A 15776-nucleotide genomic window follows, 5' to 3' on the forward strand; every position below is an offset into this window, starting at 1 on the left:
TCAGTAGGGCCTTGAAGGGAGGAAGAGAGCTAGCTTGGCGGATGGGCAGAGGGAGGGCATTCCAGGCCCGGGGGATGACGTGGGCTGGGGGTCGACGGTGGAACAGGCGAGAACGAGGTATGGTGAGGAGATTAGCGGCAGTGGAGTGGAGGGTGCGGGGTGGGCTGGAGAAGGAGAGAAGGGAGATGAGGTAGGAGGGGGCGAGGTGATGGACAGCCTTGAAACCCAGGGTGAGGAGTTTCTGCTTGATGCGCAGATTGATTTGTAGCCACTGGAGATTTTTGAGGAGGGATCACATCTACTGGACTTTCCTAGGTGGTGGGAATGGTTCTCGGCACATAGGCGTTGAGAATGTGCTTTTTGATGGATCGAAGCAGCCACTGCTATCTCTTGTCATCCCTGCCCAGCCCCGGAGCTGCTCTCGCCCGCGTAGTGGTAGCGGCAGGTGCCCTTCCAATCACGAAGCCAAGGTCCACTGGCTCTGGTCCAGAGGGAAACCTCTCTGTCACCCCCGGCCCCAGATCTCTGGGGGAATTAGAAAGGTGGTGGTGCCATCCTCCTTTTTCTTCTCCTTCCAACAGCGGGGAGAGAGGCAGCCAGCACCTCATCTCCTCTTCAGGATCTTTCTGACCCTAAGAGGCAGAAAGAGGCATCTCTCGCAGCTTCCCTACCCCCCCAAAATCTAGGGGAAACTGGGTGGCATTTCCTCCCTCAGTGGTCATCTCATGGCATCGCCATCTTCAAGTGGAATTACTCCTGGTTTTTTGTCCCCGTTTTTTATTTTTAACGCCACTGATGAACACCCTGGAGGATAACCTTAAAGCCTATTGCAAACCGACCTTGCTTTTACTAGTTGGTTTTGGTTTTTTGGGCCTCGTTAAGTGTGGGCCAAGCACTGTTCTGATCCCTGGGTAGATAGGAGATGATCAGGTTGGACCTGGTCCGTGTCCCACATGGGCCTCCCAGTCTGAAGGTGAGGGAGATCAGGTATTGTCGCTTCCAACATTTCTTTCTAGGTCCTTTCAGAAATGAAATTTTACCTACTAGCTTACATTTTCAGTATTTCTCCTCACTGCCGTGTCAGTTTTTTAGTGAAAGATTAGATTTAGGCCCGTTCATTGTGATTTTGGTGAAGTCGTACTGGTTCCACTTAGCAGTCAGTCCTCGCAACCCTCTCAGATTCATTTCCTATTGCACCAGCTGATCTCCCAGTTTGAAAGTTTGCTGAGCTAGACTGTACTTTCCAGCTATCGATTCACACTTAAGAAATGTTTTGAAAAAAATATTTACTTTTCATTTCATCTGGAATTTGGTCATTCCCGAGTCTTAATCATATAGTGTTTTGAAATATACATTCCTTGTGCCTTGATTCCTAAAGAACCGTAGCTCTTTTTGAAAAAGGGCTATCTTGAAATACCAGGTTAACTGTGTCATTTGCATGTGTTTTTAATAACCTATTTTTAGATTAAATTGGCTATTTGCTCTCAGGGTGCTGTATCAGTGGTCTTCAACTCTAGAGGGAAAGAAGTTAGCCTGCTCCTTTTCCAGTTCCCTATGAACCCTTTTTGCATTTTTATTGAGCAATTGTAGTTAATGTTTGATAGCAGAGGGCACAGTTGTGACTAATGAATTTGCAGAGTCGATTGGTTAAAGTTTCCTTATCTTGACCAAGAATCTTGATGGGGCCATGGAGAAATGAGAGGTTGTGGTTGAAGAAATATGCTGGGAGATGAGAGTGGTTTTGAATAATGAAAGCAGGTAAAAGAGGGTGGCTCTTTGAAAGGGATAAAGGTGAACATTGTGTCATGAATCTACGAGTGAAATGACAGTAATTATCCAAGGTTCTAGTAAAGTTGACTTGAAGGGTTTGGAGAAAGGATTCTGGTAGCCACGGGAGGAGTGGAGGGAACTGCCTGGTTTTGTAATCCTTGTTTTGGCAGCAGGATATTTAGTTCTAGGTATTAGGTAGAACGATATAGTATTGGTCTACGAGTCGGGGAGGAATTGGAAATAGAAGTGACCGTCTTTATACGAACATTAAAGCCAGGGGCATAAATTAGATCACCAGTGCACCAAGAATAGATGAAGAAGAGGGAGCCCAAGGCAGAGGCTTGCAGGGAATAATGGTAAAGGAATGGGGATAGAGATAAAACGTTAGCAAAGGACTTTGAACCTGTCATAATTCTGATAGTAGTGCTTCCAGTGAGAAGGACACAAGCAATTTGAACAGGCACCTTTGATTTGGGGTGCCTCCAAAAGGGGGTAGCCATTCAGTAGAACTGTGGGAAACGGTCCCTCTCCCTGTTGTTACCTGAGGCTAGGGAAGAACCAGGTTTCTTCTCCCTCTTTCCCCACAGCCCCCGCAAGCCTACTGCTTCACCCTAATCTAAGGATTTGAATAATCCTGGACAGAGCTCTTGCCCCTAACATGGGTGATAGGTCCCAATAGTGCTGTTAAGAAGCAGTCACCTGATATTTGCTTTCAGAACCCCGAGTGCCCCAAATCTCTTGAATAAAGAAGAGGAGAGGGGCAAAACACATTCTCAAGCAGTTTATCGGTTATAGCCGTTCATTCAGTTGTATTTACTGAGCACTTACTGTGTGCTAAGCACACTGAACTAAGGTGTACAGGGAGTCGGTCTTCTGATTAGCTTCCCCACTGGATCTTTACGAGACTCTGAGCTGGCCTGGGGCCAGGAAGATAGGAAATTTTCCTGGTGAAGTAGGCAGATGAGGCTCCAGCTGAGGTCTCTCCTTGACCCTGCACTCTTTTATTCAAGTTCAGGATGTTGGCGGAACATTAATGGGACAAGGAGATAAAACCCAGGTCGAAAGGACAGCCGCCAGAGGAGGAGCGATTGTTGGTTCCCCACCGAGTTGAAGGAACGGGGCGCGTTGGGAAGTGTACAGCTATTGTCGGTGGAAGAGGTGGAGTAGCACGGTAGATGATGGCTGGCGGGGGGAAATCCGTAGCTCGGGAGAGCGGTGGGAGGAGGAAAGTGAGGCCACTTGAGGACAAAAAGGATGTGACGCGGTCAACCTGTGGCAATGGAGGTCAAGTGGAAGTTGGGAGGAACAAAAGAAGCTGAGTCAAGGTAACTGGCTTGTTGCTGTAGTGACCTGGGAATCGTTTTGTTGGAAGTGTCCTGGATTCAGAGCCTCCCTGTAGGGAGGCTGATTTGACTCTGGCTTAATTCTGGGTTTGAAACTTTTCCAGCCGTTTGGGTGGAGTGAAAGGCCAGTGAGTAGCCAGGTTAGAGCACTCTCTGCCTGGTCCAGGGATGTCAGGAAAGGATTATGGTTTGGCCCTGAAAGTTTTTAGAGCCATTGGGCCCATGGCTGAGAGCCAGAAGGTGCAGATGTCAGCTCGCTATGTGTAGAGCATATGAATATGAGGAGCACTGTTGACCTCCTCTCTCTTTCTTCGGTTCTCCTGAGTGTAACTTGGAGAACTAAAACTGGCAGAATAAAGCCTTAATTAAGTGTTTGCGAAATGCTGGAAATCCTGGTCTGCAAATTAGAGTTGGAATGTCTGGGATGCCAGTATTTGGTCCTTAGAAGAATTAATAAAGAGAAATCAATCGGTGGTATTTTTTTGAGCACTTACTGTGTGCAGAGCATTGTACCAAGCGCTTGGGAGAGTACACTACAAGACTTGGTGGACATGTTCCGTGCCCACAGTGAGTTTTCAGTCTGGGGGGGAGACCGATATTAATATAAATATTTAAAGCTCGAGGAATGGCTGAGAATGGCCCAGACTTTCCACAAGCAGAAGAGCACAGAGTGACATGGGGGTGAGGGGAGATCAGGAGAGACAGCAGACTCCCTCTGCAGTCCCTTCTGTTGGAAAGGATGCCCTGTGTCTCTGCAAGTTAATGATAATCATGATAGTTTTTAAGCACTTACAACATGCCAAATACTGTGCCAGGCACTAGAGAAGGAGATAATTGGGTTGGACAGAGTCCCTGTCCCTCATGGAGTTTCACAGTCTATCCAGGAGAGAAGAACAGTAGGTAAAGATATTCCTCTTTTACAGATGAGGACCGGTATTTAAAATATTCCTCTTTTACAGATGAAGAAACTGAGGTACAGAGAAGCTAAGTGACTCACCCAGCAGGCAAGTGGTAGAGCCGGGACTAACCCGGGGCCTTTGCTCTATCCACTGGGCCTCGCTGCCAGCAGTGTGGCCCTCAAATTCTGCTGGCAAAGGCCCAGGAGATGTTCAGCTGTGTTAGCAAAAAGCTGGTTACGTAAGGTTCTGGTCTGGGGTTCTTGCACGCTGGGGGACACCATATCTAAGTCCTAGGGTGGGGGACCATGTCTCCTTCTTAGGATCCAGTTTTATAGTTGATGGGGGGGCTGGAAGTCAGATGCCTGCCTGTATGCCTGCAAATTGGCTGCCTGCCCCATTTTGACAGTACTAGTCTCACAGCGCAGCGGTTGAGGGATATTGTAAGACGTGGGGCTTTGGGGCTCCCGCATGAAAGGCCCAGCGTGGGTAGTGCTAGGTACGAAGGCACAGAAGAAGCCGAGTCAAGGTGGCCAGCTTGAGTCGTCATTGCCAAAGTCAAGCCTCTGTTAGAACCCCAGGAGGTAACATGGATCCAAAGTCATCCGAGAGCTTAGACCTCGGCCTGTTCTGAGAGGCAAGCTTCCTCACAGGGATTATTTTGCTGGGGGTGCTTAGCGTAATAATGCTGATGTTATTTGTTAAGCGCGTCCTATGTGACAAGCACTGTCCTAAGCACTAGGGTAGATACAAGGTAATCAGGTTGTCCCACATGGGGTTCACAGTCTTAATCCCCATTTTCCAGGTGAGGTACCTGAGGCTCAGAGAAGCAGAGTGACTTGCCCAAAGGTCACACAGCAGACGTGACGGAGCTGGGATTAGAACCCAGGTCCTCTGATGCCTGGGCCCAGTGGGCCATGCTGCTTCCCAAGTGCCTGGGATAGTACAGTACAATAGCAAAGGTAGACATGATTCTTGCCCACAAAGTGCTTAGAGTCTAGAGATTTTTGGGGTGGGAGCCAGCAGTGATTTCTAGATCACATAAATATGGTACCAGCAAAACCCATGGGGCATTCTATATCATTTAGTGACTTGCCCCCCTACAATACACTCAGTTGTCCTGGATAAATTAATCTCCACCTGAGCTGCAACTCTGCAGTCAACAGTTGAATGGAAGCTGTGTCCACAGTTTGTGTCAGGTTTTCAAGGCATCAAAGAGACCCCCGAGCAGATAACCACCGAAGTTGTTGAACTGGGGAAGCATCTTAGTTAAAAAATGGGATGATGCCGATGTTGACAATACCTCACCTGGAGAAGTTGTCCAACGAGGATCTCATTGAGCTTCAGCAGTCTCATGCATCGCTGAGCGGCATCGACACAGGCAAAGAAGCTCCGATTTCTTCTTTCCCAGATAAAATCTCGGGGTTTAAAAGTTTTGCCTCCATTGCCAAGGAAGTGGGTGAAATTTCGCACCTACTTGGAGAAGACAACTATAATAGATGGAGGAGTTCAGAGGTGGCCAGAAGTTTTCAGAAGGAGTTAACCAACCACAGTCGGCTTCAAGAAAGCAGGGTTGGGCGCGGTGGCTGACATAGCCTCCCGCAGTAGGTTTTGGGCATGTCCGGAGACTGGCACAGCCCTCCCTGAAATTAGAGGTCAAGGGGTCATCCCACGTTTCAGCTGGTGTGCCCTTTTTTCCCAGGAGTTGGCTCCCACAGACCCTCAGATTTGCCCAGGCCTGGGCCGAGCTCATAGGGTAAGGGGGTTACCCAGGAGGAAAAAGGTTCCGCCCTATCCTAATGTACTTAAATTGTTGACTAGCAGCTAGGAGTCCAGTTTTTCCGACTTCCAGTTCAGTGTGTGTTGCTTCTCTTCCTCCAGGTTTCTCTGACATTTAAAAACTGGTGGAGCTATATATTGAAAGGACAGCCGAGTCCTGTTCTGTTTGCTCGCCCTCTTCAGCTTTTTCCACCCTTGTACCTCTCCGTTGAGTTTAGGGTAACCATTCCCTCGTCTCCCTGAAACATTTGAGAGTTAACTGGTCGTGGACAAGTACCTGGAACGGGTATCTTGTCGCACTATCATCCTCAGTAATTCTTTGGGCTCTACTTAAAGGGCAAGGAGGTAAAGACTGGCTTATTCTCCCCGAACACCTTCTGTGGAAGTTAGTCATGAACACTGAGAAATATCTTCCCTCTTCAGGAACCTGAGAAATATCTTCTCTCTTCAGGAACGTTTTGCCTTTCAAAGGTAGACACTGGTATCCATCATTAAGAATGGCATATCAAACTTGAAAGAGGCTGGGAAATATTGGGTTTTGTTTATCATTCTGGGGATTCCCCAGCAGAAGAGAGCCACTGTGGAGAACAGGGGGTGTAAAGGACTTTTTGGAAGAAGAACAGATGCTTGTTTGGAGTTGTTGAAAGGCAAAGGCGTATTTCTGTCAGGGAGTGCAGGAAAGCCTCACGCAACCATGCAGCTGTGGGGTATTCCTCAAAAATGTGGTTGTGTTATGAACAGTTGTCATGGCTACTTTTCCCCCCATGAATGTGCATTCTAAATGGGGATTTGTTCCAAAACCTCTGGAAAGATAAGGAATTTCCTTTAGGTGCTATAAACCTTTGCATTAGTTGTCATACTTGTTCAAGTAAATTGAAGGACGATACCCTAACATTGTGTACCAACTGTCCCCCACGCTTAGTACAGTCCTCCCTCCTCTCAAGTGCTACTCCGGCCACCTGTGCTTCTGACCCCATTCCCTCTCATCTCATGAAATCTCTCGCTCCATCCCTTCTCCCCTCCTTAACTTCCATCTTCAACCGCTCACTCTCCACTGGTTCCTTCCCCTCTGCCTTCAAACATGCCCATGTCTCTCCCATCCTAAAAAAACCCTCTCTTGACCCCACCTCACCTTCTAGTTATCGCCCCATCTCCCTCCTACCATTCCTTTCCAAACTCCTTGAACGAATTGTCTACACGCGCTGCCTCGAATTCCTCAACATCAACTCTCTCCTCAACCCCCTCCAGTCTGGCTTCCGTCCCCTACATTCCACGGAAACTGCCCTCTCAAAGATCACCAATGACCTCCTGCTTGCCAAATCCAACGGCTCCTACTCCATCCTAATCCTCCTCGACCTCTCAATCAATCAATCAATCAATCAATCGTATTTATTGAGCGCTTACTATGTGCAGAGCACTGTACTAAGCGCTTAACTCTCAGCTGCCTTTGACACTGTGGACCACCCCCTTCTCCTCAACACGCTATCCAACCTTGGCTTCACAGACTCCGTCCTCTCCTGGTTCTCCTCTTATCTCTCCGGCAGTTCATTCTCAGTCTCTTTTGCAGGATCCTCCTCCCCCACCCATCCCCTTACTGTAGGATTTCCTCAAGGTTCAGTTCTTGGTCCCCTTCTGTTCTCTATCTACACTCACTCCCTTGGTGACCTCATTCGCTCCCATGGCTTCAACTATCATCTCTACGCTGATGACACCCAGATCTACATCTCTGCCCCTGCTCTCTCCCCCTCCCTCCAGGCTCGCATCTCTTCCTGCCTTCAGGACATCTCCTTCTGGATGTCTGCCCGCCACCTAAAACTCAACATGTCCAAAACTGAACTCCTTGTCTTCCCTCCCAAACCCTGCCCTCTCCCTGACTTTCCCATCACTGTTGATGGCACCACCATCCTTCCCGTCTCACAAGCCCGCAACCTTGGTGTCATCCTCGACTCCGCTCTCTCATTCACCCCTCACATCCAAGCTGTCACCAAAACCTGCCGGTCTCAGCTCCGCAACATTGCCAAGATCCGCCCTTTCCTCTCCATCCACACCGCTACCCTGCTTGTTCAAGCTCTCATCCTATCCCGTCTGGACTACTGCATCAGCCTTCTCTCTGATCTCCCATCCTCATGTCTCTCCCCACTTCAATCCATACTTCATGCCGCTGCCCGGATTGTCTTTGTCCAGAAACGCTCTAGGCATGTTACTCCCCTCCTCAAAAATCTCCAGTGGCTACCAATCAATCTGCGCATCAGGCAGAAACTCCTCACCCTGGGCTTCAAGGCTCTCCATCCCCTCGCCCCCTCCTACCTCACCTCCCTTCTCTCCTTCTCCAGCCCAGCCCGCACCCTCCGCTCCTCTGCCGCTAATCTCCTCACCGTTAGGCCTCGTTCTCGCCTGTCCCGCCGTCGACCCCCAGCCCACATCATCCCCCTGGCCTGGAATGCCCTCCCTCCGCCCATCCACCAAGCTAGCTCTCTTCCTCCCTTCACAGGCCCTACTGAGAGCTCACCTCCTCCAGGAGGCCTTCCCAGGCTGAGCCCCCTCCTTCCCCTCCCCCTCACCCCCGTCTCCATCCCCCCGTCTTACCTCCTTCCCTTCCCCACAGCACCTGTATATATGTATATGTGTTTGTACATATTTATTACTGTATTTATTTATTTTGCTTGTACATATCTATTCTATTTATTTTATTTTGTTAACATGTTTGGTTTTGTTCTCTGTCTCCGCCTTCTAGACTGTGAGCCCACTGTTGGGTAGGGACTGTCTCTATATGTTGCCAACTTGTACTTCCCAAGCGCTTAGTACAGTGCTCTGCACACGGTAAGCGCTCAATAAATACGATTGATTGATTGCTCTGTCCACAGTAAGTGCTCAATAAATATGCCTGATTGATCTAAATGAAGAGTTATATGGTGTAGTAAATCTCTACAAGAGAGTGCAAAAGTAGACACTTGCTCCGCTCACTGCCTCAATGGGTTTTCAACTTTAGTGAAAAATTTGCCCATCTTAGATTGAACACAGCCTTTTTCTTGTCTTTATAACATACTTTTTCGTAGGCCATTCCGCCTAAACATTTCTTCACAGCTTTAAACTTCCCACCCCATCCACGTCATCATCCAAGTTTTGTGAATTCATCTTTAAAATCTGTGCAAGGCATCTAAATCCCCAAATTTTAGCTGGTAGTGGAGAAACAAGAGCCCTTTTCATGTGTTATATCATCTCGCAATAATGCATCTTTGCGTGGGTTGTTTGTATCTTGGGATGGCTTTAACCTGGGATGAGGTCTCCAACCATAACAGCAGTATCTCTGAGTTGCGTCTCTCATGGAGTTGGCCATAAGGTAGGATATGCATATACTCATTACCATATGTCATTTTAACTAACAAAAACATACATACCATGGAATATCTCTAAAATGTTGCATATTTTGTTAATAATGCCTCATCTTTCAGAGTTCAGGAAGAATGGTCATTAAATGGGCCATTTCCTGTTCTCTGAAATGTTCAAGGAAATACCTGTAAACCTCTGTTTGGTTTGGGTTTTAATTTTGATGACCAGTGCTGAGCCTAAATTTTGTGAACTAACCATGGCAAATGTATTGTTAATTAAGACTTCCTCGCCTGATTCTTCCAATGAGAATTCCCCGGCTACCCCCCCTGATGAACAGGGTCAAGGTGATGCCCCACCTCAACTTGAAGATGAGGAACCCGCATTTCCACATACTGACCTGGCCAAGTTGGATGACATGATTAACAGGTGGGCTTGATTTGCTTCTCCCTTTCCCCTCACCCCACCCACTTTTCTTTAATGACATTTGTTAAGTGCTCACTATGTGCCATTCTCTGTCCTTAGTGCTGGGGTAGAGACAACCCAATCAGGTTGGACACAGTCCCTGTCCCACGTGGGGCTCACAGTCTTAATCCCCATTTTACGAATGAGGTAACTGAGGAGGCCCAGAGAAGTGAAGTGACTTGTCCAAGGTCACACAGGAGACAAATGGTGATGCTGGGATCAGAACTCAGGTCCTTCCGACTTCCAAAGGCCTATGCTCTATCCATTAGGCCACACTGCTTCTTTTGCCCCCTTCCACCACCTGATTCTTGGGACAAGCTCAGTCTGAACGTACATCCCCAAGATTGAACTGGGCCCACTTTGGGAGTGGACCAAAGCACCTCAGCTTGTCATGTCGCATTTGTCTCGTAGCACAAAATATATACCCGTCTTCCTATTTCTTCGAACTCCATGGACACACCCTTTTCAGAATGTCCCATCTTCTGTCCCGCTACACTTTCCAAAATATTTTTTACATTCTTGCCTGATATTTTTTTTCCTCAGAGCTTGCTTTCCAGTGAATGTTTTTTTTCTCATTATTGGAAACTGAGCCGCTGAGGTGAGGGAGGGAGAAGGAAGGTGAGTATAGGAGAAGGGCAGTCAGCTGAAGGAAAGAGAGAGGAAAATGGGAATAGCATCTGGTACATGTTCCCTTAATATTCAGCTGAATTTTTCCTGCTGCCCATGCATTTCTTGGGGATAGTAGACTTGAAAACTCAGCTGGGAAGAAAAGCGAGCCTCTCTTACCGTAGAGCTAAGATGAGCCATGCTGGCCTGCCGTCCTGACATAATCACAGCCACGTCCTGAGTATAGATGAGGAGGAAACAGAGCAGAAGGTTAGCATTGACCTGCAGCGACTACTACTCTGTCCCTTGTTCCTGGCCACATCCTCTCTGTCCAGACCCAGGTCTCCCTCACACTGTGAGCGGCTAGTTACTTGGCTGGTGTCAGTTTTCCTTGTTTGGTGGTAACTCAGAACAGTTATTCAGGGGCAAGAGGATTCACCTTGAACCACAGCAACCGGCGTAATCTCACCCCGGGGTAATGGGTGTTAGTCATTTAAAAGGCTGTTTTCACATTGAGATTACTACACTTCTGTAATTTATAAAGTGGAATTTCAGAAATGAATCTCTCCCAAAATGTCCCATTTGTGACAGTCCCGTCTATTCTTTGATGACAATAAAGAAGACGGAAAGAATAGTTGCAAATGGAAAAATCAGTTGAGTCCTTTTTCTCCTGAGAATAAAAATATTCTTTTTGTGTGTCTATTCGATTTCTCCAGGCCCCGATGGGTAGTTCCAGTTTTACCGAAAGGAGAATTAGAAGTTCTTTTAGAAGCTGCTATTGACCTTAGTAAAAAAGGTAAGTCACAATTACAATAAACGTTTACTGTGTTGATTGCTAATGTTCTTATTTTCGTATGCTTTTCTTTCTCTGGAAAAGTCTTTTTTTTTTCATAAGTGCTAATTCCTGGAGTCTAAAGAATTAATTCAATAAGCAGATTCATACCCAGACGTCCTGCAGTCTAGGGCACTGAATCTGTTTCTGAAAAGAAGTTGAGGTTCTCCAAAAGTGAGTAACCACTGTGAGCCCCTGAGAGCCAGTGTGGTTTAGTTCTGTATTGTATGCTTGTCAGACAGTAAGTGCTCAATAAATTTCTTCTGAATAGCGGTGGAATTTTTTAAGTGCTTACTATGATGCAAGCTCTGTACTAACCGGTGGGGTAGATGCCAGATAATCTGATGATACACAGTTCCTGTCCCTCACTGGGCTCACAGTCAAAGTAGAAGGGAGAGCAGGTATTGAATCCCCATTTTGTACAAGAGGAAACTGAAGCAGAGCGGACAAGTGACTTGCCCATGGTCAGGTGGCAGCACTGGGATTAGAACCCAGGTCCTCTGATTTCCAGGTCCAGACACTTTCCAATAGGCCATCCTGTTGCCTTTTGAATGAACAGTGGGTTGAGTTTGTGGTTCCAGGTCAATCTCCAAAACTACATCCCTTTCAAATGAAGATAATAGGGCTGAGATTTGCTTACTTCTGCCTTCTGCCCCCAGCTCTACTTAAGAGCAAATTTCTAGAGGCAGAGGAGAGGGAAAAGCTTCTGCTGAGCTGCCTGCTACCTCAGAGGAAGAGGGTTGAGGAGTGGGAGGGAGAGGAAGAGAGAGGGGATGCACTAATGGAGATGAATAATATGGGGTGGGACAAGGGGAGTTGACTCTGTACTCTCCCAAGTGCTTAGTACAGTGCTCTGCACACAGCAAGTGCTCAGTAAATATGATTGATTGGTGAAGTACTCATGGTTTTCACCAGGTGCCTGCTATGGGCAGAGCAACTGTACTAATCAGTTGGGCAAAATAGGCTAGTGAGAACTACATTTGGTCTCTGGCCCGCCATTCATTCATTCGTTCGTATTTATCAAGTACTTACTGTGAGCAGAACACTGTACTAAGTGGTTGAGTAGGAGCTCACAATCTAATAATAATAATAATGGCATTTATTAAGCATACTATGTGCAAAGCACTGTTCTAAGCTGCTGGGGAGGTTACAAGGTGATCAGGTTGTCCCACGGGGGGCTCACAGTCTTCATCCCCATTTTACAGATGAGGTAGCTGAGGCCCAGAGAAGTCAAGTGACTTGCCCAAAGTCACACAGCTGACAAGTGGCAGAGCCAGGATTTGAACCCGTGACCTCCGACTCCAAAGCCCAGGCTCTTTTCCACTGAGCCACGCTGCTTCTCTTAAGAATCTAAGAGTAAGATAGGGAGAGTTTGGCAACCGTCATAAAGTGAAAGGTGAAATAATATAAATAGAAAGCCCACACTGGAGTAGTCATTCTCTTTCTTAAGGGCTTTCTCTGTGCTGAGCGCTGCACTAAGCCCTGGGAAAAATACAGAGGTGACAAATAGTTCTGTTCCCTGGTCTTCAGGGGGCTCGTGATCTAAGAATGTGAGCTTGTTGCTGGGTAGGGACCGTCTCTATATGTTGCTGACCTGTACTTCTCAAGCGCTTGGTACAGTGCTCTGCACACAGTAAGCGCTCAATAAATAGGATTGAATGAATGAATGAAGAAGGGGAGAGGGGTGGGTGGATGCAAAGGTGAAAACAGCATGGAAGACCCAGAATACGATTGAATGAATCTGTAAAACGAGGGGAAAGACCAAATCCAGTCCAACAAGTCCTAGAGTGATTTCGAGCTGTAGGGACTTTGAGGTGCAGGAGCCCAAATCATCAAGCGTCCAGACAAAACCCAAGCCTCCCAATGTTCAAAACCTGTAGAGGCCTCAGGCGGCCCCGGACCTAGGTTCTAATCTCGGCTCCAACCCCTGTCTGCTGTGTGGCCTTGGGCAAGTCACTTAACTTCTCTATGCCTCAGTTACCTCATCTGTAAAATTAACATCCCCTTGCAACCCCACAGGCATGGGGCTTTCTGGGGAAGGGGCTCCTGATGGAAGACGGTAGGGGGTCCTGGTGGCATCGCTCAGCAGTCTGGAAGGAAGGAAGAGAGGCCAAGGAACACGCTGCTGCAGCTTAAACCCTCCCGTGGCCTCGTGTGTGGGGCTTGTCAGTAGCGAGACCCTGGGGTGGCACTGGGAAAGGGGAATAGGTGAACCATCTTTCTGCACGCCTCCAAAATGGAGAGCTTCATTTGACGTGATTGTCCCTCGATGACGAGTTGCGAAGTAGATCTTTAGGTGGGATCTTAGTCCATAATTGAAGGGAATGAGCCATAAAATCTGATATTTTCCTTCTGAAGCGTATATCAATCAGTGGTATTTATGGCGTTCCTACTGTGTGCAGAACACTGCAAGAAGCGTTTGGGAGAGTACAGTAGAGTTGGTAGGCATGAACCCTGCCCACAAGAACTTAGAATTTAAAGGGAAAATAGGCCAAGAAGGCAGTCAGTCGGTCACTGGCCGAATGATAGATCCTGGGCTTCAGAGATAGGTGCGTGTCTAACTAACAGGGAGATACAAGGCACATGAAAGGACTTCTCAACTCTTTTTTTTTCTTTTTCCAACCCGTATCCATGGGAAGAGCGGAAATATTTTGACTTCCATGTTCAGCTCATTATTTTGCCTAGTAAAAATGTCTGTGGAATTTTTTGTAAGGTTTTTTAAATTGGGTTTTCAATAGTAAAAACTAAAAGAATGGGAAAATAGGTCACAGCAGATGATTGCTTTGGTTGCTCCCAGGTGCCCTCATCCGTTGTGTAAAGCTCAAAGGTTGTCCTACTAAGTCTTGCAGTAAACCCGTCCCAGGTGAGGTGTAATTAGGCTGTGCTCCTCCTCCACACGAGCAGTTTTCCAGTTACCAATTTAAATCTAAGCCCTGCCGGTGCAGAGCACAGCATTAGTGTAGAGGATTCAATCCATTAGTGGTATGTATTTATTGAGCACTTATCATGTTCAGAGCATTGTACTAAGTGCTTGGGAGAAATACAAAACAACAATTTTGGTAGACACTATCCCTGCCCTCAAGTACTTCCAGACTAGAGGGAATAAATGTCAAATGTGTGGTGGTGGTGGTGGTGTTTTTAAGAGGAGGTTGAGGGTAGCTGTAATAGGCCCAATTTGATTGTACACAAAGCACTTAGAACAATGCCTTTAAGCAAAAGCGCTTTAACAAATACCACAATCATCATCATCATCAATCGTATTTATTGAGTGCTTACTATGTGCAGAGCACTGTACTAAGCGCTTGGGAAGTACAAATTGGCAATATATAGAGACAGTCCCTACCCAACAGTGGGCTCACAGTCTAAAAGGGGAGACAGAGAACAAAACCAAGCATACTAACAAAATAAAATAAATAGAATAGATATGTACAAGTAAAATAAATAAATAAATAAATCATTATTATTATCTGGCCTGGATACCTGTCTTTGGGTAAGAATTTAGGTTTAGGTAAGTAACCTTTCTATCTCCAAAGATGGAAAAATAGCTTGGACCTGATGACCCCTTGGGATAGAATTCCAGTCCTTGCTCGGAAGGAGGTGGGGGAAGAAAGGCTATGAAAAGTGTAGCGGGACCTAGAGCTGGAATCTCTGTATTGCCTGAAGTGCCCCTCTTGATCAAGGAATGTGTCTAAACCGAATGGCATTCCTTGTCAAAGAACATACGAGACTTGGGCTTCAAGCTTCAGGGCAGAGGCCTTGCTGGAGGGAATTAATGACAGTGCCAGTGGCTTGCCCAGCACTTTCATCCCTGCCATTTGAATTTCCAGTACAAAAAAGAGTGCACCGAGCAAGCAGGCGGACAGGGCATCAGCAAGTTGCAAAACTGCTCCCAAGACGGGCGTGCGGCATAGTCCCTAGTCTGTGCCCTGTTGCCAGAATTCCCGAAGGCGGTTGCATTGGCAGCAGCCAGCTCCTTCCGGGATTCCCGTTGAGCCGACCAGCGTACTAGATGCCTCAGAAACATTCACCACTGCTAGCGTGACACCCCAACCACCGGGGTTTGGACCCAGGCCTTCTGGACCCTAAAATCTGTGCTTTTTTCTGCTGGACCAGCAAGCAGGATATCCTAAACAGGAGTAGGTTGAAATAATAATAATAATAATAATAGATGTGGTGTTTGTTAAGCGTTTACTATATACTAAGCACTGAGCGCTGGGGTGGATACAAGCAAATCGGGTTGGGCACAGTCCCTGCCCCACATGGAGATGGCCATACCAATTTTCTTCATTAGAAGCATCCTTAGAGGGAGAACAGTAGTGATAGTTTGCTCTAGATGTGCCTGTTTTGTTTGTATGTTTATCTCCGCTCGGGGAAAACAGTCAGAGAAGGTATTTTCTGTAAGCGAGTTAGTTACTGGTAGCTTGATTTCGTATAGATAAAAACAGTGCATTTGCTCTTTGTGGGTAGGGAACATGTCTACCAACTGTTATATTGTACTCTCCCAAGTGCTTAGTATAGTGCTCTATGCATGCTAAGAACTTAGTAAATATTGAAAACTAACTGAAAATCCTGTAAGTTGCACTTAAAGGTAATTAAATCCTCCTTTTACAGAATACAACCATAGCGCAACTGTCTTTTCATAAAAACTTTGGTGCACTATTAACTTAGTGATATTTATTGATGGTTACTGTGTGCAAAGTAGTGTACTAGGCACTTAGGAAGATACGATACAAAATAGCAGATGCATTTCCCTGCCCA

The 15776-nt window shown here is 46.8% G+C and overlaps 1 protein-coding gene across 3 annotated transcripts in view; it reads left to right on the forward strand.

The window, feature by feature from the left end:
* USP9X (ubiquitin specific peptidase 9 X-linked) overlaps positions 1-15776 on the forward strand; it is a 137966-nt gene that overhangs the window by 40692 nt on the left and 81498 nt on the right. For all 3 annotated transcript variants that reach the window (XM_038760063.1, XM_038760060.1, XM_038760061.1), the window contains exons 3-4: positions 9399-9544; positions 10903-10982. In XM_038760063.1, coding sequence (XP_038615991.1) covers positions 9399-9544; positions 10903-10982 — 226 coding nt within the window. The remainder of the gene's footprint in view (positions 1-9398; positions 9545-10902; positions 10983-15776) is intronic.

This window comes from Tachyglossus aculeatus, chromosome 18, assembly GCF_015852505.1.
Source record: "Tachyglossus aculeatus isolate mTacAcu1 chromosome 18, mTacAcu1.pri, whole genome shotgun sequence".
In the NCBI taxonomy this organism is placed as follows: Eukaryota; Metazoa; Chordata; class Mammalia; order Monotremata; family Tachyglossidae; genus Tachyglossus; species Tachyglossus aculeatus.